This window comes from Oncorhynchus nerka, linkage group LG12 (assembly GCF_034236695.1).
Source record: "Oncorhynchus nerka isolate Pitt River linkage group LG12, Oner_Uvic_2.0, whole genome shotgun sequence".
In the NCBI taxonomy this organism is placed as follows: Eukaryota; Metazoa; Chordata; class Actinopteri; order Salmoniformes; family Salmonidae; genus Oncorhynchus; species Oncorhynchus nerka.
This window is the reverse complement of record NC_088407.1, coordinates 82,420,336-82,444,788: the sequence shown is the minus strand read 5'-3', so window position 1 is coordinate 82,444,788 and position 24,453 is coordinate 82,420,336. Positions and strand designations below refer to the sequence as shown.

At 49.8% G+C, this 24,453-nt stretch overlaps 1 protein-coding gene across 1 annotated transcript in view; it reads left to right on the top strand.

Annotated features, from left to right (window-relative positions):
- Positions 1-24,453, top strand: part of LOC115118574 (neurexin-3a-like) — an 824,201-nt gene that overhangs the window by 744,852 nt on the left and 54,896 nt on the right. The window contains exon 25 of the mRNA XM_065025866.1: positions 8,560-8,641. Coding sequence (XP_064881938.1) covers positions 8,560-8,641 — 82 coding nt within the window. The remainder of the gene's footprint in view (positions 1-8,559; positions 8,642-24,453) is intronic.

Below are 24,453 nucleotides of genomic sequence, written 5' to 3'. Positions count from 1 at the left end.
ACGGAAGGGACGTAGCCAGCGGTCAGGGATGAGTTGATGAGCGAGGTGAGGTAAGGGAGAAGGTCTCCGGAAATGGTCTGGAGAAGAGAGGAGGGGATAGGGTCAAGCGGGCAGGTTGTTGGGCGGCCGGCCGTCACAAGACGCGAGATTTCATCTGGAGAGAGAGGGGAGAAAGAGGTCAGAGCACAGGGTAGGGCAGTGTGAGCAGAACCAGCGGTGTCGTTTGACTTAGCAAACGAGGATCGGATGTCGTCGACCTTCTTTTCAAAATGGTTGACGAAGTCATCTGCAGAGAGGGAGGAGGGGGAGGGGAGGAGGATTCAGGAGGGAGGAGAAGGTGGCAAAGAGCTTCCTAGGGTTAGAGGCAGATGCTTGGAATTTAGAGTGGTAGAAAGTGGCTTTAGCAGCAGAGACAGAAGAGGAAAATGTAGAGAGGAGGGAGTGAAAGGATGCCAGGTCCGCAGGGAGGCGAGTTTTCCTCCATTTCCGCTCGGCTGCCCGGAGCCCTGTTCTGTGAGCTCGCAATGAGTCGTCGAGCCACGGAGCGGGAGGGGAGGACCGAGCCGCCCTGGAGGATAGGGGACATAGAGAGTCAAAGGATGCAGAAAGGGAGGAGAGGAGGGTTGAGGAGGCAGAATCAGGAGATAGGTTGGAGAAGGTTTGAGTAGAGGGAAGAGATGATAGGATGGAAGAGGAGAGAGTAGCGGGGGAGAGAGAGCGAAGGTTGGGACGGCGCGATACCATCCGAGTAGGGGCTGTGTGGGAAGTGTTGGATGAGAGCGAGAGGGAAAAGGATACAAGGTAGTGGTCGGAGACTTGGAGGGGAGTTGCAATGAGGTTAGTGGAAGAACAGCATCTAGTAAAGAGCAGGTCGAGCGTATTGCCTGCCTTGTGAGTAGGGGGGGAAGGTGAGAGGGTGAGGTCAAAAGAGGAGAGTAGTGGAAAGAAGGAGTCAGAGAGGAATGAGTCAAAGGTAGACGTGGGGAGGTTAAAGTCGCCCAGAACTGTGAGAGGTGAGCCGTCCTCAGGAAAGGAGCTTATCAAGGCATCAAGCTCATTGATGAACTCTCCGAGGGAACCTGGAGGGCGATAAATGATAAGGATGTTAAGCTTGAAAGGGCTGGTAACTGTGACAGCATGGAATTCAAAGGAGGCGATAGACAGATGGGTAAGGGGAAAAAGAGAGAATGACCACTTGGGAGAGATGAGGATCCCGGTGCCACCACCCCGCTGACCAGAAGCTCTCGGGGTGTGCGAGAACACGTGGGCGGACGAAGAGAGAGCAGTAGGAGTAGCAGTGTTATCTGTGGTGATCCATGTTTCCGTCAGTGCCAAGAAGTCGAGGGACTGGAGGGAGGCATAGGCTGAGATGAACTCCGCCTTGTTGGCTGCAGATCGGCAGTTCCAGAGGCTACCGGAGACCTGGAACTCCACGTGGGTCGTGCGCGCTGGGACCACCAGATTAGGGTGGCGCGCCACGCGGTGTGGAGCGTTTGTATGGTCTGTGCAGAGAGGAGAGAACAGGGATAGACAGACACATAGTTGACAGGCTACAGAAGAGGCTACGCTAATGCAAAGGAGATTGGAATGACAAGTGGACTACACGTCTCGAATGTTCAGAAAGTTAAGCTTACGTAGCAAGAATCTTATTGACTAAAATGATTAAAATGATACAGTACTGCTGAAGTAGGCTAGCTGGCAGTGGCTGCGTTGTTGACTTTGTAGGCTAGCTGGCAGTGGCTGCGTTGTTGACACTACACTAATCAAGTCGTTCCGTTGAGTGTGATAGTTTCTACAGTGCTGCTATTCGGGGGCTAGCTGGCTAGCTAGCAGTGTTGATTACGTTACGTTGCGTTAAAAGAACGACAATAGCTGGCTAGCTAACCTAGAAAATCGCTCTAGACTACACAATTATCTTTGATACAAAGACGGCTATGTAGCTAGCTATGTAGCTAGCTACGATCAAACAAATCAAACCGTTGTACTGTAATGAAATGAAATGAAAATGTGATACTACCTGTGGAGCGAAGCGGAATGCGACCGGGTTGTTGAGTGAGGAAGTTCTGTTCTGTGCATGTTTATATCCAAAAATCTCAGTTTACATTGGCGCATTACGTGCAGTAATGTTTTAATTCCAAAACATCCAGTGATTTTGCAGAAATACTCATAATAAACATTGATAAAAGATATAAGTGTTATTCACAGAATTAAAGATAGACTTCTCCTTAATGCAACCGCTGTGTCAGATTTTTTTTAAACTTCACGGAAAAAGCATAATCTGAGAACGGCGCTCAGAGCCCAACCCAGCCAAAGAAATATCCGCCATTTTGGAGTCAACAGAAGTTAGAAGTAACACTATAAATGATCTTCATCAGAAGGCACTCCCAGGAATCCCAATCCCACAATAAATGACTGATTTGTTCCATAAAGTCCATCATTCATGTCAAAATAGCCACTTTTTGTTAGCGTGTTCAGCCCAGTAATCTATCTTCATGAGGCGCGAGCACTTCGTCCAGACAACTCGAAAAGTTCCGTTACAGGTCATAGAAACAAGTCACACGATGTATGGAATCAATCTTTAGGATGTTTTTAACATAAAATATTAATAATGTTCCAACCGGAGAATTCCTATGTCTGAAGAAAAGCACTGGAACGCGAGGGAACTCTGTCGGGAGCGCGCGTCACGAGCCTGAGACACTCTGCCAGACCACTGACTCAAACAGGTCTCATGAGCCGTGTTTATAGTAGAATCCTCATTCAAGTTTCTAAAGACGGTTGACATCTAGTGGAAGCCGTAGGAAGTGCAACTTGACTCCATAGACACTGTGTATTTGGTAGGCCAAGCTTTGAAAAACTACAAACCTCAGATTTCCCACTTCCTGGTTGCATTTTTCTCAGGTTTTCGCCTGCCATATGAGTTCTGTTATACACAGACATCATTCAAACAGTTTTAGAAACATCAGAGTGTTTTCTATCCAATACCAATAATAATATGCATATATTAGCATCTGGGACAGAGTAGGAGGCAGTTCACTCTGGGCACGCTATTCATCCAAAAGTGAAAATGCTGCCCCCTATCCCAAAAAGGTTTTAACTCAGTAATTTATTGAAGCACCTTTGGCAGCGATTACAGCCTTGTGTCTTCTTGGGTATGACGCTACCCGCTTGGCACACCTGTATTTGGGGGTTTCTCCCATTCTTCTCTGCAGATCATCTCAAGCTTTGTCAGGTTGGATGGGGAACATCACTGCACAGGTCTCTCCAGAGATGATCATTGTCCTGTTGGAAGGTGAACCGCGCTCTGGAGCAGGTTTTCATCAAGGATATCTGTACTTTGCTTCACTTATCTTTCCCTCGATCCTGACCAGTCTCCCAGTCCCTGCCACTGAAAAACATCTCCACAGCTCTGTAAGGTTTAATGGGGAGATTTTCTTGAACATTTGCAAAATGTTCTAAAAACGTGTTTTCGCTTTGTCATTATGAGGTATTGTGTGTAGATTGATGAGGGAAAACATTATTGAATCCATTTTAGAATTATTATTATTATTTTACTAGGCAAGTCAGTTAAGAACAAATTCTTATTTTCAATGACGGCCTAGGAACAGTGGGTTAACACTGCCTGTTCAGGGGCAGAACGACAGATTTTGTACCTTGTCAGCTCGGGGATTTGAACTTGCAACCTCTTCCTCCCCTCCTTCTCTTTTCCTTCCTCCCTCCCTCTCTCTTCCTCTCTCTTCAGCCCCTCCCTCTCTCTGTCTCCCTTTCACTCTACTACTCCCTCTTCCTCCCCTCCTTCTCTTTTCCTTCCTCCCTCCCTCTCTCTTTCCCCCTCTCTCCCTACCAGTCTGTCTCCCTCTCTCCCTCAGTGATTAGCAGCAGCTGTCAGTTAGCAAGTCGGCCAGCCAGGACAAATATCCTGCATTGATTAGGCAAATTAGTAAAGACACCCCGGCCCTGATGGGAGGCAGAGAGAGGAGACACTCAACAGCATATTACATAAACAATGAGACAGACCCTCAAAATACCCAAAATAACATCTCTCACCACCTAGGTGGTCGTTAGCAGTACGGTGGTGTGTATATCTTTGTGTGTGTTTGAGTGTGTGTGTGTTTGAGTGTGAGTGTGAGTGCATGTGTGTGGGTGCTCATGTGTGCGTGGGTGTGTGTGGGTGTGTTTGCGCATGTGTGCGTGTGTGTGTGTGTGTGTGTGTGTAGTGTGTGTGTGTGTAGTGTGTGTTTGTGTGAAATAGGGCACATAAGGCCAGGTCTACTCCAGGTTAGTCAGTTAACCTTGGGATATTGGGCAGACACCAATCAGAATAGTGTCCTGTGAAACAGCGATAAACAGCCATCTGTATATCTGTTGTACAGTACTCATGCAGATGGCTGTAGAAAGCTTTCATCCTCTTTTATGTCTGTTCCCCAGACTGTAGTGAAGGAGGTCTGAGTGAAGGGCTTCAGTGTGTGTGTGTGTAGTGTGGTGTGTGTGTGTAGTGTGTGTAGTGTGCTTTGAAGCTGGTATTTCGGGGAGCTAAGAGGACTTGAGGACAGCCTGCAGCCATCAGTATACACAGACACACAAGATGGAACCTGTACTCATGCAGATGGCTGTAGAAAGCTTTCATCCTCTTTTATGTCTGTTCCCCAGACTGTAGTGAAGGAGGTCTGAGTGAAGGGCTTCAGTGTGTGTGTGTGTAGTGTGGTGTGTGTGTGTAGTGTGTGTAGTGTGCTTTGAAGCTGGTATTTCGGGGAGCTAAGAGGACTTGAGGACAGCCTGCAGCCATCAGTATACACAGACACACAAGATGGAACCTGACTCAGGGGTGGAGCCTGCCGGAGGGTTGATGCAGCCTGGCTTGGATATCAGACAGCATGAGCTGATTTCAGAGGTGTGTGTGTGTGTGTGTGTGTGTGTGTGTGTGTGTGTGTGTGTGTGTGTGTGTGTGTGTGTGTGTGTGTGTGTGTGTGTGTGTGTGTATCTGCATCTGCTTGCGTCTGTGTTAGGCATGGGATCTAGGGGTATGTTTCATTGTTTACCTTTTCTCGATGCAGACAGCTATTCCTTATAAGACTGCACAAAGCTTCTCTGAAGCAAGTTGATCATAGTGGTACAAATAGTGGACTGCACTGAATAATGTGTCTAGTCCACCAGGCCCTGTCTAATACACACCAAAAACAAATGGTTCTATATAGTGCCAAGTAAGGGTTCTTTGGCTTGTAACTATAGCGGAAGCCTTTTTGGTTCTGCATGGAACCTTTTTTGAAGGTTCTATAAAGAAACATGAAGGTTCTAAATGGTACCTGTATAGAGCAATTAAAAAAGGTTCTATATTACACCATAAACGGGTTACACTATGTTTATTACCATTTTTGGGGTTACATGTATAAAGAACCCTTTTTAGGTTTTTTTTTACAGACAGACAGACAGACAGACAGACAGACAGACAGACAGACAGACAGACAGACAGACAGACAGACAGACAGACAGACAGACAGACAGACAGACAGACAGACAGACAGACAGACAGACAGAGACAGAGACAGACAGACAGACAGACAGACCTCCAAAGCTCACCTCCGCTTCAAAAGGAACCAATGTTGCATGAAAGCAATAGACGCCTTCATCTCGATTTGAGGAGATATTTCTGCTCAGAATAACGCCTGATTGATTTCCTGTAGTTTGGAAATAAATTGATGAGTATTTGTGTGGATCAATTGCCCAGTGTGAAGCCTGGTCTCCTCTCACGCTTGAGGAAACAGAGCTAATCTTCTACAGAGGTTTAATACAGACTCCCTCCTCTGTCAGACCTGGGACCAGGGGATAATCTTCTACAGAGGTTTAATACAGAGTAATACAGAGGTTTAGTACTGAATACCGACCAGGCACGCAGGGTATATCTCTGACCTCCAGTGGGCCCCCTTTGATTTTGTGAGTCACTCTCACTCAGAAATTTGTTTTAAAACTGAAAAAATGTATTTTTCGCCACTTGGCAAAATGGGTAGAATTGCAGTTAATCAGCTGTAAAAAACTGTTTAAAAAAAAATGTAAAAAAAAAAAATAAACTTTGTGCCCCATGGCAACATGAGTGGAATTACATGGAATGTGTTATAAAATTGCAGAATGATCTCTCCGCCCCATTGCAAAATGTGTAGAATTTCAGGAAATTGCAAGGCGTGTGGGGGGAGTTCACTACAACTTGATGTTCTGGTGCCTCGCGGCACTTCAAAATGTTGATTGGGGACTACTTTGCTGAGGAATGTGATTGTATATTTGTATTATATTGTATTCAGTAAATTGTATATCTGCGGGACTCAAAAAAATTCTGACCTGGAAATACAACTAATACAATTAATACAATTAATTTCCACGCATTGTCCCCGGGTGACATGTTGTGATTATTGGCACCATTCTCCTCTAATGAGGGTTACATTATGCCTGGCACTAGTGAGACGCAGCCGCTTCAGGCACATGCAGATTGTTCCACTGGTTTACACAGGAATGTGCGTGTTTATCTAACGCTGATACATACAAAAATAGACCAATGCAACCCATGGCTGGACTCCTAGAAAAGAGGTATAATTTTACAATTACAGACTCCATTGATTTTAGGTTCAGCCTAATGCGTCTAAGAGAAATATCCCTATATACTGTGGTGTGTATAAGTGAGCTTGCAGACAGCCAATGCATTACTCCTAACTCTTTGAAAGGGACTAGAGGGAGCCGGCAGCATTGGGTTGTTTATGACATTAAACACTGTCATTCTCAGCCATTTGGCTGCGAAATCTGAGATAATGACACATTTTTACCCGGAATCAGTCAATTACATTTCTCATTGCTTTTCGCATCTGCAATATACTCCCTCTGAACGTCGGCAAGCAGTCTTTTTCCACAATAAATATATATTCAATGAATCATTTGATATTTACTGAGGGCCTGTATTTGGCAGCACTCCAGTGTGGATCCCCCCAATGCCTGCTTACTCATCTGTGTGCATTAAAATGCATTTTACTATAAACTGAAAAATGACTAAATACGTACATTATAAATTATGTTTTGGACCGATACACTATATATAGAGGAGTATGTGGACACTCCTTCAAATTAGTGGATTCTTCTATTCCAGCCACACCCTTTGCTGACAGGTGTATAAAATCAATCACAGCCATGAAATCTCCATAGACAAACATTGGAAGTAGAATGGCCTTATTGAAGAGCTCAGTAACTTTCTACTTGGCACTGTCATAGGATGCCACCTGTCCAACAAGTCAGTTTGTCAAATGTATGCCCTGCAAGATCTGTCCAGGTCAACTGTAAGTGCTCTTATTGTGAAATGGAAACCCTAACTGTCTCTGGAAGCAGCGTACGGTACAATGATGAACCACTGATGACTCCATTACTCCCCTGATATTTATCATTTCATAAAGCTGCTCCATGACAACACTTAAATTATCCCCTCTCTCCTCCTGTAAAGACATGCAGAGGCTGAAAAACGAGTTCATCCGGAGCGAGGGAGAGGAGAGATAAATCAGAGATGGAGGTGAAGGAGATTGTCAATGATCGAGCCGCCCTCCCTGCTCAATAGCCATGATCTAAAGCAATGCAAATCTATGCATACTGTTAGACAGGGTAAGATGGAGGGGGCAGGGGTGAGAAATTGGACTGAGTTAACAACCGAGTTAACATCCGTGAGGAGATGTCGCCAGGGAAATATCATGGTTGGCGTTTGAAAGAAAGGCTTTGATAAAGACAGCAGAAGTTTTTCCATTACCCGACAAAGTAAAGAGTGAAAGATAATGAGCTGGCAGTCGTCAGATCAGAACTAAACTGTACAGTATAATGATGAATATTACACTGTACAGTATAATGATGAATATTACACTGTACTGTATAATGATGAATACTACACTGTACATTATAATGATGAATATTACACTGTACTGTATAATGATTAATATTACACTGTACTGTATAATGATTAATATTACACTGTACTGTATAATGATGAATACTACACTGTACATTATAATGATGAATATTACACTGTACTGTATAATGATTAATACTACACTGTACTGTATAATGATGAATACTACACTGTACTGTATAATGATTAATACTACACTGTACAGTATAATGATGAATACTACACTGTACAGTGTAATGATTAAGAACTACACTGTACAGTATACTGCATTCATTTCAGAGGGGAGTTTCACTTTTGTTTTTCTACTGTGCCTGGATATGAACTCAAAGGAAAACTTTACATTTAAAGGACCTTTATGTATGTTTTCCCTTTAATACTGAAGATTTTCTAGTAAGTCAATAGGAAATGTAAGATTGTGTATGAAATGTTCAATTTAATATTTGTAATTGTTCTCTGACCTCATTGTTTTATCAAATAGGGGGGGGGGAATAATATTGAAACTAATTATCTTATTCGTCTGTGTGTTTTTGTCCACTTCCTGTCTGTGTCCGTGTGTTTGTACCTGTGTTTCTGTTTCTCCTTTCTTTTGTGTATTTTGTTTTGTTCTTCTTCCGTCATGTATTTGGCCCATGAAGCAGACGACAGACGACATGGTGTCTTCGGCAGAGTGTTCCAGTGATGACGAGGACCTGGAGGAGTGTGACTCTGGCCGTGCAGGTGGGCTAGGTTAGTTTCCCTCTGCTTGCTCTCACGCTGCTCTATCTCTCACTCCATGCACACCTGAGGATCAAACACTGCATCCTATAAAGCATCGTAACCCCATGGACACACAAAGTGTAACTTCTAAAGATAGGAACCCAAAGGACAAATTATGGCAAGACCGGAGATTTGTTACGTTAAAATCTGACTGAATTACAGAAAACATAAATCATAGCAAAGTGGAAAATAGTGAAATCTGTCATGGACTATTCATATTATAAAATCATATATGTTGCTTTCAAAAACACTGTAAACCATATTAGTTTGATGATTTACACTTGCCCATGGGGTCGTCTGAAGTGGTTAACATGGTCACCAAAACACATGCAAACGTTGTCCTCTCAGCGTTGAATGAGAGAGAGAGAGAAAAGACACGGTTAGTGTGAAGATGTGCCATGTTCTCTGTGTTGATGCTTCAAAATGCATCATACCGTGTTTAGGTCCAGTGCTCTATCCATGTGGCACTGTCCTGACTATCCACGTGACACTGTCCTGACTACTGTCCTGACTACTGTCCTGACTATCCACATAGCACTGTCCTGACTACTGTCCTGACTATCCACGTAGCACTGTCCTGACTATCCACGTGGCACTGTCCTGACTACTGTCGTGACTATCCACGTGGCACTGTCCTGACTATCCACGTAGCACTGTCCTGACTACTGTCGTGACTATCCACGTGGCACTGTCCTGACTATCCACGTGGCACTGTCCTGACTACTGTCGTGACTATCCACGTGGCACTGTCCTGACTACTGTCGTGACTATCCACGTGGCACTGTCCTGACTATCCACATAGCACTGTCCTGACTACTGTCGTGACTATCCACGTGGCACTGTCCTGACTATCCACGTAGCACTGTCCTGACTACTGTCCTGACTATCCACGTGGCACTGTCCTGACTACTGTCCTGACTATCCACATGGCACTGTCCTGACTATCCACGTAGCACTGTCCTGACTACTGTCCTGACTATCCACATGGCACTGTCCTGACTATCCACGTAGCACTGTCCTGACTATTGTTGTGACTATCCACGTGGCACTGTCCTGACTACTGTCGTGACTATCCACGTGGCACTGTCCTGACTATCCACGTAGCACTGTCCTGACTACTGTCGTGACTATCCACGTGGCACTGTCCTGACTATCCACGTAGCACTGTCCTGACTACTGTCCTGACTATCCACGTGGCACTGTCCTGACTACTGTCCTGACTATCCACATGGCACTGTCCTGACTATCCACGTAGCACTGTCCTGACTACTGTCCTGACTATCCACATGGCACTGTCCTGACTATCCACGTGGCACTGTCCTGACTACTGTCCTGACTATCCACATGGCACTGTCCTGACTATCCACATGGCACTGTCCTGACTATCCACGTGGCACTGTCCTGACTACTGTCCTGACTATCCACATGGCACTGTCCTGACTATCCACGTAGCACTGTCCTGACTACTGTCCTGACTATCCACATGGCACTGTCCTGACTATCCACGTAGCACTGTCCTGACTACTGTCGTGACTATCCACATGGCACTGTCCTGACTATCCACGTAGCACTGTCCTGACTATCCACGTGGCACTGTCCTGACTATCCACGTGGCACTGTCCTGACTATCCACGTGGCACTGTCCTGACTATCCACGTAGCACTGTCCTGACTATCCACGTGGCACTGTCCTGACTACTGTCCTGACTATCCACATGGCACTGTCCTGACTATCCACGTAGCACTGTCCTGACTATCCACGTGGCACTGTCCTGACTATCCACGTGGCACTGTCCTGACTATCCACGTGGCACTGTCCTGACTATCCACGTGGCACTGTCCTGACTATCCACGTAGCACTGTCCTGACTATCCACGTGGCACTGTCCTGACTACTGTCCTGACTATCCACGTGGCACTGTCCTGACTATCCACATGGCACTGTCCTGACTATCCACGTGGCACTGTCCTCCTGACTATCCACATAGCACTGTCCTGACTATCCACATAGCACTGTCCTGACTATCCACGTAGCACTGTCCTGACTACTGTACTGACTATCCACGTAGCACTGTCCTGACTACTGTCCTGACTATCCACGTAGCACTGTCCTGACTACTGTCCTGACTATCCACATGGCACTGTCCTGACTATCCACGTAGCACTGTCCTGACTATCCACGTGGCACTGTCCTGACTATCCACGTAGCACTGTCCTGACTATCCACGTAGCACTGTCCTGACTATCCACGTGGCACTGTCCTGACTATCCACGTAGCACTGTCCTGACTATCCACGTGGCACTGTCCTGACTATCCACGTAGCACTGTCCTGACTATCCACGTAGCACTGTCCTGACTACTGTACTGACTATCCACGTAGCACTGTCCTGACTACTGTCCTGACTATCCACGTAGCACTGTCCTGACTACTGTCCTGACTATCCACGTAGCACTGTCCTGACTATCCACGTAGCACTGTCCTGACTATCCACATGGCACTGTCCTGACTATCCACGTAGCACTGTCCTGACTACTGTCCTGACTACTGTCCTGACTATCCACGTAGCACTGTCCTGACTATCCACGTAGCACTGTCCTGACTACTGTCCTGACTATCCACGTAGCACTGTCCTGACTACTGTCCTGACTACTGTCCTGACTATCCACGTAGCACTGTCCTGACTACTGTCCTGACTATCCACATAGCACTGTCCTGACTATCCATGTAGCACTGTCCTGACTACTGTCCTGACTATCCACATAGCACTGTCCTGACTATCCACGTAGCACTGTCCTGACTATCCACGTGGCACTGTCCTGACTATCCACGTAGCACTGTCCTGACTATCCACGTGGCACTGTCCTGACTATCCACGTAGCACTGTCCTGACTATCCACGTGGCACTGTCCTGACTATCCACGTGGCACTGTCCTGACTATCCACGTAGCACTGTCCTGACTATCCACGTGGCACTGTCCTGACTACTGTCCTGACTACTGTCCTGACTACTGTCCTGACTATCCACGTGGCACTGTCCTGCCTATCCACATGGCACTGTCCTGACTATCCACGTAGCACTGTCCTGACTACTGTACTGACTATCCACATGGCACTGTCCTGACTATCCACGTAGCACTGTCCTGACTATCCACGTAGCACTGCCCTGACTACTGTACTGACTATCCACATGGCACTGTCCTGACTATCCACGTAGCACTGTCCTGACTATCCACGTAGCACTGTCCTGACTATCCACATGGCACTGTCCTGACTATCCATGTGGCACTGTCCTGACTATCCACGTGGCACTGTCGTGACTATCCACGTGGCACTGTCCTGACTATCCACATGGCACTGTCGTGACTATCCACGTGACACTGTCCTGACTATCCACGTAGCACTGTCCTGACTATCCACGTAGCACTGTCCTGACTACTGTCCTGACTATCCACGTAGCACTGTCCTGACTACTGTCCTGACTATCCACATGGCACTGTCCTGACTATCCACGGCACTGTCCTGACTATCCACGTGGCACGTCCTGACTATCCACGCACTGTCCTGACTATCCACGACTATCCACGTGGCACTGTCCTGACTCCCACGTAGCACTGTCCTGACTATCCACGTGGCACTGTCCTGACTATCCACGTGGCACTGTCCTGACTATCCACGTAGCACTGTCCTGACTATCCACGTGGCACTGTCCTGACCTGATCCACGTAGCACTGTCCTGACTACCACTATCCACGTAGCACTGTCCTGACTATCCACGTGACTATCCACATGGCACTGTCCTGACTATCCACGTCACTGTCCTGACTGACTGTCCTGACTACTGTCCTGACTATCCACGTAGCACTGTCCTGACTATCCACGTAGCACTGTCCTGACTACTGTCCTGACTATCCACGTAGCACTGTCCCGACTACTGTCCTGACTATCCACGAGCACTGTCCTGACTATCCACGTAGCACTGTCCTGACTATCCACATGGCACTGTCCTGACTATCCACGTAGCACTGTCCTGACTACTGTCCTGACTACTGTCCTGACTATCCACGCACTGTCCTGACTATCCACGTGCACTGTCCTGACTATCCACTATCCACGTAGCACTGTCCTGACTACTGTCCTGACTACTGTCCTGACTATCCACGTAGCACTGTCCTGACTACTGTCCTGACTATCCACATAGCACTGTCCTGACTATCCATGTAGCACTGTCCTGACTACTGTCCTGACTATCCACATAGCACTGTCCTGACTATCCACGTAGCACTGTCCTGACTATCCACGTGGCACTGTCCTGACTATCCACGTAGCACTGTCCTGACTATCCACGTGGCACTGTCCTGACTATCCACTACTGCACTGTCCTGACTATCCACGTGGCACTGTCCTGACTATCCACGTGGCACTGTCCTGACTATCCACGTAGCACTGTCCTGACTATCCACGTGGCACTGTCCACATGGCACTACTCCTGACTATCCACTGTCCTGACTATCCACGTAGCACTGTCCTGACTACTGTCCTGACTATCCACGCTGTCCTGACTCCACGTGGCACTGTCCTGACTATCCACATGGCACTGTCCTGACTATCCACGCAGCACTGTCCTGACTATCCACGTGGCACTGTCCTGACTATCCACGTAGCACTGTCCTGACTACTGTCCTGACTATCCACGTAGCACTGTCCTGACTATCCACTATCCACTGTCCTGACTATCCACGTGCACTGTCCTGACTATCCACATGGCACTGTCCTGACTATCCACGTAGCACTGTCCTGACTACTGTCCTGACTACTGTCCTGACTATCCACGTAGCACTGTCCTGACTATCCACGAGCACTGTCCTGACTATCCACGTAGCACTGTCCTGACTACTGTCCTGACTACTGTCCTGACTATCCACGTATGTCCTGACTACTGTCCTGACTATCCACATAGCACTGTCCTGACTATCCACGTAGCACTGTCCTGACTACTGTCCTGACTATCCACACTGTCACTATCCACGTAGCACTGTCCTGACTATCCACGTGGCACTGTCCTGACTATCCACGTGGCACTGTCCTGACTATCCACGTGGCACTGTCCTGACTCCACGTAGCACTGTCCTGACTATCCACGTGGCACTGTCCTGACTATCCACGTGGCACTGTCCTGACTATCCACGAGCACCGTCCTGACTATCCACGGGCACTGTCCTGACTACTGTCCTGACTACTCCCTGACTACTGTCCTGACTATCCACGTGGCACTGTCCTGACTATCCACATGGCACTGTCCTGACTATCCACGTAGCACTGTCCTGACTGTACTGACTATCCACATGGCACTGTCCTGACTATCCACGTAGCACTGTCCTGACTATCCACGTAGCACTACTACTGCACTGTCCTGACTATCCACGTAGCACTGTCCTGACTATCCACGAGCACTGTCCTGACTATCCACATGGCACTGTCCTGACTATCCATGTGGCACTATATCCACGTGGGCACTGTCCTGACTATCCACGTGGCACTGTCCTGACTATCCACATGGCACTGACTATCCACGTGACACTGTCCTGACTACCACGGTCCTGACTATCCACGTAGCACTGTCCTGACTACTGTCCTGACTATCCACGTAGCACTGTCCTACTGTCCTGACTATCCACATGGCACTGTCCTGACTATCCACGTCCACCACGAGCACTGTCCTGACCATCCACGAGCACTGTCCTGACTATCCACTAGCACTGTCCTGACTATCCACGTGGCACTGTCCTGACTATCCACGTAGCACTGTCCTGACTATCCACGTGGCACTGTCCTGACTATCCACGTAGCACTGTCCTGACTATCCACGTAGCACTGTCTTGACTACTGTACTGACTATCCACGTAGCACTGTCCTGACTACTGTCCTGACTATCCACGTAGCACTGTCCTGTCCTGACCACGTACACTGTCCTGACTATCCACGTGCACTGTCCTGACTATCCACGTGGCACTGTCCTGACTATCCACGTAGCACTGTCCTGACTACTCCACGTGACACTGTCCTGACTATCCACGAGCACTGTCCTGACTATCCACGTAGCACTGTCCTGACTACTGTCCTGACTATCCACGTAGCACTGTCCTGACTACTGTCCTGACTACTGTCCTGACTATCCACGTAGCACTGTCCTGACTACTGTCCTGACTATCCACATAGCACTGTCCTGACTATCCATGTAGCACTGTCCTGACTACTGTCCTGACTATCCACATAGCACTGTCCTGACTATCCACGTAGCACTGTCCTGACTATCCACGTGGCACTGTCCTGACTATCCACGTGGCACTGTCCTGACTATCCACGTGGCACTGTCCTGACTACTGTCCTGACTACTGTCCTGACTACTGTCCTGACTATCCACGTGGCACTGTCCTGACTATCCACATGGCACTGTCCTGACTATCCACGTCACTGTCCTGACTATCCATCCACATGGCACTGTCCTGACTATCCACGTAGCACTGTCCTGACTATCCACGTAGCACTGTCCTGACTACTGTACTGACTATCCACATGGCACTGTCCTGACTATCCACGTCACTGTCCTGACTATCCACGTAGCACTGTCCTGACTATCCACGTGGCACTGTCCTGACTATCCATGTGGCACTGTCCTGACTATCCACGTGGCACTGTCGTGACTATCCACGTGGCACTGTCCTGACTATCCACATGGCACTGTCGTGACTATCCACGTGACACTGTCCTGACTATCCACGTAGCACTGTCCTGACTATCCACATGGCACTGTCCTGACTATCCACGTAGCACTGTCCTGACTATCCACGTGGCACTGTCCTGACTATCCACGTAGCACTGTCCTGACTATCCACATGGCACTGTCCTGACTATCCACGTGGCACTGTCCTGACTATCCACGTGGCACTGTCCTGACTATCCACGTGGCACTGTCCTGACTATCCACGTAGCACTGTCCTGACTATCCACGTGGCACTGTCCTGACTATCCACGTGGCACTGTCCTGACTATCCACGTAGCACTGTCCTGACTATCCACGTAGGCACTGTCCTGACTATCCACGTGGCACTGTCCTGACTATCCACGTGGCACTGTCCTGACTATCCACGTGGCACTGTCCTGACTATACACGTGGCACTGTCCTGACTACTGTCCTGACTATCCACGTGGCACTGTCCTGACTATCCATGTGGCACTGTCCTGACTATCCACGGGCACTGTCCTGACTATCCACGTGGCACTGTCCTGACCATCCACGTAGCACTGTCCTGACTACTGTACTGACTATCCACGAGCACTGTCCTGACTATCCACGTAGCACTGTCCTGACTACCACATGTCCTGACTACTGTCCTGACTATCCACGTAGCACTGTCCTGACTACTGTCCTGACTATCCACGTGGCACTGTCCTGACTATCCACGCACTGTCCCGACTACCGTACTGACTATCCACGTAGCACTGTCCTGACTATCCACGTAGCACTGTCCTGACTACTGTCCTGACTACTGTCCTGACTATCCACGTAGCACTGTCCTGACTATCCACGTAGCACTGTCCTGACTATCCACATGGCACTGTCCTGACTATCCACGTAGCACTGTCCTGACTACTGTCCTGACTATCCACGTGGCACTGTCCTGACAATCCATGACTACTATCCACGTGGCACTGTCCTGACTATCCACGACTGTCCTGACTATCCACGGGCACTGTCCTGACTATCCACGTGGCACTGTCCTGACTATCCACGTAGCACTGTCCTGACTATCCACGTGGCACTGTCCTGACTACTGTCCTGACTACTGTCCTGACTACTGTCCTGACTATCCACGTGGCACTGTCCTGCCTATCCACATGGCACTGTCCTGACTATCCACGTAGCACTGTCCTGACTACTGTACTGACTATCCACATGGCACTGTCCTGACTATCCACGTAGCACTGTCCTGACTATCCACGTAGCACTGCCCTGACTACTGTACTGACTATCCACATGGCACTGTCCTGACTATCCACGTAGCACTGTCCTGACTATCCACGTAGCACTGTCCTGACTATCCACATGGCACTGTCCTGACTATCCATGTGGCACTGTCCTGACTATCCACGTGGCACTGTCGTGACTATCCACGTGGCACTGTCCTGACTATCCACATGGCACTGTCGTGACTATCCACGTGACACTGTCCTGACTATCCACGTAGCACTGTCCTGACTATCCACGTAGCACTGTCCTGACTACTGTCCTGACTATCCACGTAGCACTGTCCTGACTACTGTCCTGACTATCCACATGGCACTGTCCTGACTATCCACGTAGCACTGTCCTGACTATCCACGTGGCACTGTCCTGACTATCCACGTAGCACTGTCCTGACTATCCACGTAGCACTGTCCTGACTATCCACGTGGCACTGTCCTGACTATCCACGTAGCACTGTCCTGACTATCCACGTGGCACTGTCCTGACTATCCACGTAGCACTGTCCTGACTATCCACGTAGCACTGTCTTGACTACTGTACTGACTATCCACGTAGCACTGTCCTGACTACTGTCCTGACTATCCACGTAGCACTGTCCTGACTACTGTCCTGACTATCCACGTAGCACTGTCCTGACTATCCACGTAGCACTGTCCTGACTATCCACATGGCACTGTCCTGACTATCCACGTAGCACTGTCCTGACTACTGTCCTGACTACTGTCCTGACTATCCACGTAGCACTGTCCTGACTATCCACGTAGCACTGTCCTGACTACTGTCCTGACTATCCACGTAGCACTGTCCTGACTACTGTCCTGACTACTGTCCTGACTATCCACGTAGCACTGTCCTGACTACTGTCCTGACTATCCACATAGCACTGTCCTGACTATCCATGTAGCACTGTCCTGACTACTGTCCTGACTATCCACATAGCACTGTCCTGACTATCCACGTAGCACTGTCCTGACTATCCACGTGGCACTGTCCTGACTATCCACGTGGCACTGTCCTGACTATCCACGTGGCACTGTCCTGACTACTGTCCTGACTACTGTCCTGACTACTGTCCTGACTATCCACGTGGCACTGTCCTGACTATCCACATGGCACTGTCCTGACTATCCACGTAGCACTGTCCTGACTACTGTACTGACTATCCACATGGCACTGTCCTGACTATCCACGTAGCACTGTCCTGACTATCCACGTAGCACTGTCCTGACTACTGTACTGACTATCCACATGGCACTGTCCTGACTATCCACGTAGCACTGTCCTGACTATCCACGTAGCACTGTCCTGACTATCCACGTAGCACTGTCCTGACTATCCACGTGGCACTGTCCTGACTATCCATGTGGCACTGTCCTGACTATCCACGTGGCACTGTCGTGACTATCCACGTGGCACTGTCCTGACTATCCACATGGCACTGTCGTGACTATCCACGTGACACTGTCCTGACTATCCACGTAGCACTGTCCTGACTATCCACATGGCACTGTCCTGACTATCCACGTAGCACTGTCCTGACTATCCACGTGGCACTGTCCTGACTATCCACGTAGCACTGTCCTGACTATCCACATGGCACTGTCCTGACTATCCACGTGGCACTGTCCTGACTATCCACGTGGCACTGTCCTGACTATCCACGTGGCACTGTCCTGACTATCCACGTGGCACTGTCCTGACTATCCACGTGGCACTGTCCTGACTATCCACGTGGCACTGTCCTGACTATCCACGTAGCACTGTCCTGACTATCCACGTGGCACTGTCCTGACTATCCACGTGGCACTGTCCTGACTATCCACGTGGCACTGTCCTGACTATCCACGTGGCACTGTCCTGACTATACACGTGGCACTGTCCTGACTACTGTCCTGACTATCCACGTGGCACTGTCCTGACTATCCATGTGGCACTGTCCTGACTATCCACGTGGCACTGTCCTGACTATCCACGTGGCACTGTCCTGACTATCCACGTAGCACTGTCCTGACTACTGTACTGACTATCCACGTAGCACTGTCCTGACTATCCACGTAGCACTGTCCTGACTACTGTCCTGACTACTGTCCTGACTATCCACGTAGCACTGTCCTGACTACTGTCCTGACTATCCACGTGGCACTGTCCTGACTATCCACGTAGCACTGTCCCGACTACTGTACTGACTATCCACGTAGCACTGTCCTGACTATCCACGTAGCACTGTCCTGACTACTGTCCTGACTACTGTCCTGACTATCCACGTAGCACTGTCCTGACTATCCACGTAGCACTGTCCTGACTATCCACATGGCACTGTCCTGACTATCCACGTAGCACTGTCCTGACTACTGTCCTGACTATCCACGTGGCACTGTCCTGACAATCCATGTGGCACTGTCCTGACTATCCACGTGGCACTGTCCTGACTATCCACGTGGCACTGTCCTGACTATCCACGTGGCACTGTCCTGACTATCCACGTGGCACTGTCCTGACTATCCACGTAGCACTGTCCTGACTATCCACGTGGCACTGTCCTGACTACTGTCCTGACTACTGTCCTGACTACTGTCCTGACTATCCACGTGGCACTGTCCTGACCACATGGCACTGTCCTGACTATCCACGTAGCACTGTCCTGACTACTGTACTCCCACATGGCACTGTCCTGACTATCCACGTCACTGTCCTGACTATCCACAGCACTGCCCTGACTACTGTACTGACTATCCACATGGCACTGTCCTGACTATCCACGTAGCACTGTCCTGACTATCCACGTAGCACTGTCCTGACTATCCACATGGCACTGTCCTGACTATCCATGTGGCACTGTCCTGACTATCCACGTGGCACTGTCGTGACTATCCACGTGGCACTGTCCTGACTATCCACATGGCACTGTCGTGACTATCCACGTGACACTGTCCTGACTATCCACGTAGCACTGTCCTGACTATCCACGTAGCACTGTCCTGACTACTGTCCTGACTATCCACGTAGCACTGTCCTGACTACTGTCCTGACTATCCACGTGGCACTGTCCTGACTATCCACGTAGCACTGTCCTGACTATCCACATGGCACTGTCCTGACTATCCACGTGGCACTGTCCTGACTATCCACGTGGCACTGTCCTGACTATCCACGTGGCACTGTCCTGACTATCCACGTAGCACTGTCCTGACTATCCACGTGGCACTGTCCTGACTATCCACGTGGCACTGTCCTGACTATCCACGTGGCACTGTCCTGACTATCCACGTGGCACTGTCCTGACTATCCACGTGGCACTGTCCCGACTATCCACGGCACTGTCCTGACTATCCACGTGGCACTGTCCTGACTATCCACGTGGCACTGTCCTGACTATCCACATGGCACTGTCCTGACTATCCACGTGGCACTGTCCTGACTATCCACGTAGCACTGTCCTGACTATCCACATGGCACTGTCCTGACTATCCACGTGGCACTGTCCTGACTATCCACGTGTCCTGACTATCCACGTGCACTGTCCTGACTATCCACATGGCACTGTCCTGACTATCCACGTGGCACTGTCCTGACTATCCACGTGGGCACTGTCCTGACTATCCACGTGGCACTGTCCTGACTATCCACGTAGCACTGTCCTGACTATCCACGTGGCACTGTCCTGACTATCCACGTGGCACTGTCCTGACTATCCACGTCACTGTCCTGACTATCCACGTGGCACTGTCCTGACTATCCACGTGGCACTGTCCTGACTATCCACGTGGCACTGTCCTGACTATCCACGTCACTGTCCTGACTATCCACGCACTGACTCCCTGACTATCCACGTGGCACTGTCCTGACTATCCACGTGGCACTGTCCTGACTATCCACGTGGCACTGTCCTGACTATCCACGTGGCACTGTCCTGACTATCCACGTAGCACTGTCCTGACTACTGTCCTGACTATCCACGAGCACTGTCCTGACTATCCACGTGCACTGTCCTGACTACTGTCCTGACTACTGTCCTGACTATCCACGTAGCACTGTCCTGACTACTGTCCTGACTATCCACGTGGCACTGTCCTGACTATCCACGTAGCACTGTCCCGACTACTCCTGACTATCCACGTAGCACTGTCCTGACTATCCACGTAGCACTGTCCCGACTACTGTCCTGACTACTGTCCTGACTATCCACGTAGCACTGTCCTGACTATCCACGTAGCACTGTCCTGACTATCCACATGGCACTGTCCTGACTATCCACGTAGCACTCCTGACTACTCCTGACTATCCACGTGGCACTGTCCTGACTATCCACGTGGCACTGTCCTGACTATCCACGTGGCACTGTCCTGACTATCCACGTGGCACTGTCCTGACTATCCACGTGGCACTGTCCTGACTATCCACGTGGCACTGTCCTGACTATCCACGTAGCACTGTCCTGACTATCCACGTGGCACTGTCCTGACTATCCACGTAGCACTGTCCTGACTATCCACGTGGCACTGTCCTGCCTATCCACATGGCACTCCTGACTATCCACGTGGTCACTGACTACTGACTGACTATCCACATGTGGCACTGTCCTGACTATCCACGTGGCACTGTCCTGACTATCCACATGGCACTGTCCTGACTATCCACGTAGCACTGTCCTGACTATCCACGTGGCACTGTCCTGACTATCCACATGGCACTGTCCTGACTATCCATGTCCTGACTATCCACGTGGCACTGTCCTGACTATCCACGTGGCACTGTCCTGACTATCCACGGCACTGTCCTGACTATCCACGTGGCACTGTCCTGACTATCCACGTGCACTGTCCTGACTATCCACGTGGCACTGTCCTGACTACTGTCCTGACTCCACGTGGCACTACTGTCCTGACTATCCATGGGCACTGTCCTGACTATCCACGTGTGTCCTGACTATCCACGTGGCACTGTCCTGACTATCCACGTAGCACTGTCCTGACTACTGTACTGACTATCCACATGGCACTGTCCTGACTATCCACGTAGCACTGTCCTGACTATCCACGTAGCACTGTCCTGACTATCCACATGGCACTGTCCTGACTATCCATGTGGCACTGTCCTGACTATCCACGTGGCACTGTCCTGACTATCCACGTGGCACTGTCCTGACTATCCACATGGCACTGTCGTGACTATCCACGTGACACTGTCCTGACTATCCACGTAGCACTGTCCTGACTATCCACGTGGCACACCTGACTACTGTCCGTGACTATCCACGTGCACTGACACTGTCCTGACTATCCACGTGGCACTGTCCTGACTATCCACGTGGCACTGTCCTGACTATCCACGTGGCACTGTCCTGACTATCCACGTGGCACTGTCCTGACTATCCACGTACACTGTCCTGACTATCCACGTGGCACTGTCCTGACTATCCACGTGGCACTGTCCTGACTATCCACGTGGCACTGTCCTGACTATCCACGTGGCACTGTCCTGACTATCCACGTGGCACTGTCCTGACTACTGTATCCACGTGCACTGTCCTGACTACTGTCCTGACTATCCACGTAGCACTGTCCTGACTACTCCACTATCCACGTAGCACTGTCCTGACTATCCACGTCACTGTCCTGACTATCCACGGCACTGTCCTGACTATCCACGTAGCACTGTCCTGACTATCCACTACTGTCCTGACTATCCACGTAGCACTGTCCTGACTATCCACGTAGCACTGTCCTGACTATCCACTATCCACGGCACTGTCCTGACTACTGTCCTGACTACTGTCCTGATCCACGTGGCACTGTCCTGACTATCCACGTAGCACTCCTGACTATCCACATAGCACTGTCCTGACTATCCATGTAGCACTACTGTCCTGACTATCCACATAGCACTGTCCTGACTATCCACGTAGCACTGTCCTGACTATCCACGTGGCACTGTCCTGACTATCCACGTGGCACTGTCCTGACTATCCACGTGGCACTGTCCTGACTATCCTGACTACTGTCCTGACTACTGTCCTGACTATCCACGTGGCACTGTCCTGACTATCCACGGCACTGTCCTGACTATCCACGTAGCACTGTCCTGACTACTGTCTGACTATCCACATGGCACTGTCCTGACTATCCACGTAGCACTGTCCTGACTATCCACGTAGCACTGTCCTGACTACTGTCCACCACATGGCACTGTCCTGACTATCCACGTGCACTGTCCTGACTATCCACGTAGCACTGTCCTGACTATCCACGTGGCACTGTCCTGACTATCCATGTGGCACTGTCCTGACTATCCACGTGGCACTGTCCTGACTATCCACGTGGCACTGTCCTGACTATCCACGTGGCACTGTCCTGACTATCCACGTGGCACTGTCCTGACTATCCACGTAGCACTGTCCTGACTATCCACGGGCACTGTCCTGACTATCCACGTGGCACTGTCCTGACTATCCACGTGGCACTGTCCTGACTATCCACGTAGCACTGTCCTGACTATCCACGGCACTGTCCTGACTATCCACGTGGCACTGTCCTGACTATCCACGTGGCACTGTCCTGACTATCCACGTGGCACTGTCCTGACTATCCACGTAGCACTGTCCTGACTATCCACGTGGCACTGTCCTGACTATCCACGTGGCACTGTCCTGACTATCCACGTGGCACTGTCCTGACTATCCACGTGGCACTGTCCTGACTATCCACGTGGCACTGTCCTGACTATCCACGTGGCACTGTCCTGACTATCCACGTGGCACTGTCCTGACTATCCACGTGGCACTGTCCTGACTACTGTCCTGACTATCCACGTGGCACTGTCCTGACTATCCATGTGGCACTGTCCTGACTATCCACGTGGCACTGTCCTGACTATCCACGTGGCACTGTCCTGACTGTCCTGTCCTGACTATCCATCCACGTGGCACTGTCCTGACTATCCACGTAGCACTGTCCTGACTACTGTCCTGACTACTGTCCTGACTATCCACGTGGCACTGTCCTGACTACTGTCCTGACTATCCACGTACTGTCCTGACTATCCACGTAGCACTGTCCTGACTATCCACATGGCACTGTCCTGACTATCCACGTAGCACTGTCCTGACTACTGTCCTGACTATCCACGTGGCACTGTCCTGACTATCCATGTGGCACTGTCCTGACTATCCACGTGGCACTGTCCTGACTATCCACGTGGCACTGTCCTGACTATCCACGTAGCACTGTCCTGACTACTGTACTGACTATCCACGTAGCACTGTCCTGACTACTGTCCTGACTATCCACGTAGCACTGTCCTGACTACTGTCCTGACTATCCACGTAGCACTGTCCTGACTATCCACGTGCACTGTCCTGACTATCCACATGGCACTGTCCTGACTATCCACGTAGCACTGTCCTGACTACTCCTGACTACACTGTCCTGACTATCCACGTAGCACTGTCCTGACTATCCACGTAGCACTGTCCTGACTACTGTCCTGACTATCCACGTAGCACTGTCCTGACTATCCCTGACTACTGTCCTGACTATCCACGTGGCACTGTCCTGACTACTGTCACTGACACTGTCCTGACTATCCACATAGCACTGTCCTGACTATCCACGTAGCACTGTCCTGACTATCCACGTGGCACTGTCCTGACTATCCACGTAGCACTGTCCTGACTATCCACGTAGCACTGACTATCCACGTGGCACTGTCCTGACTATCCACGTGGCACTGTCCTGACTATCCACGTGGC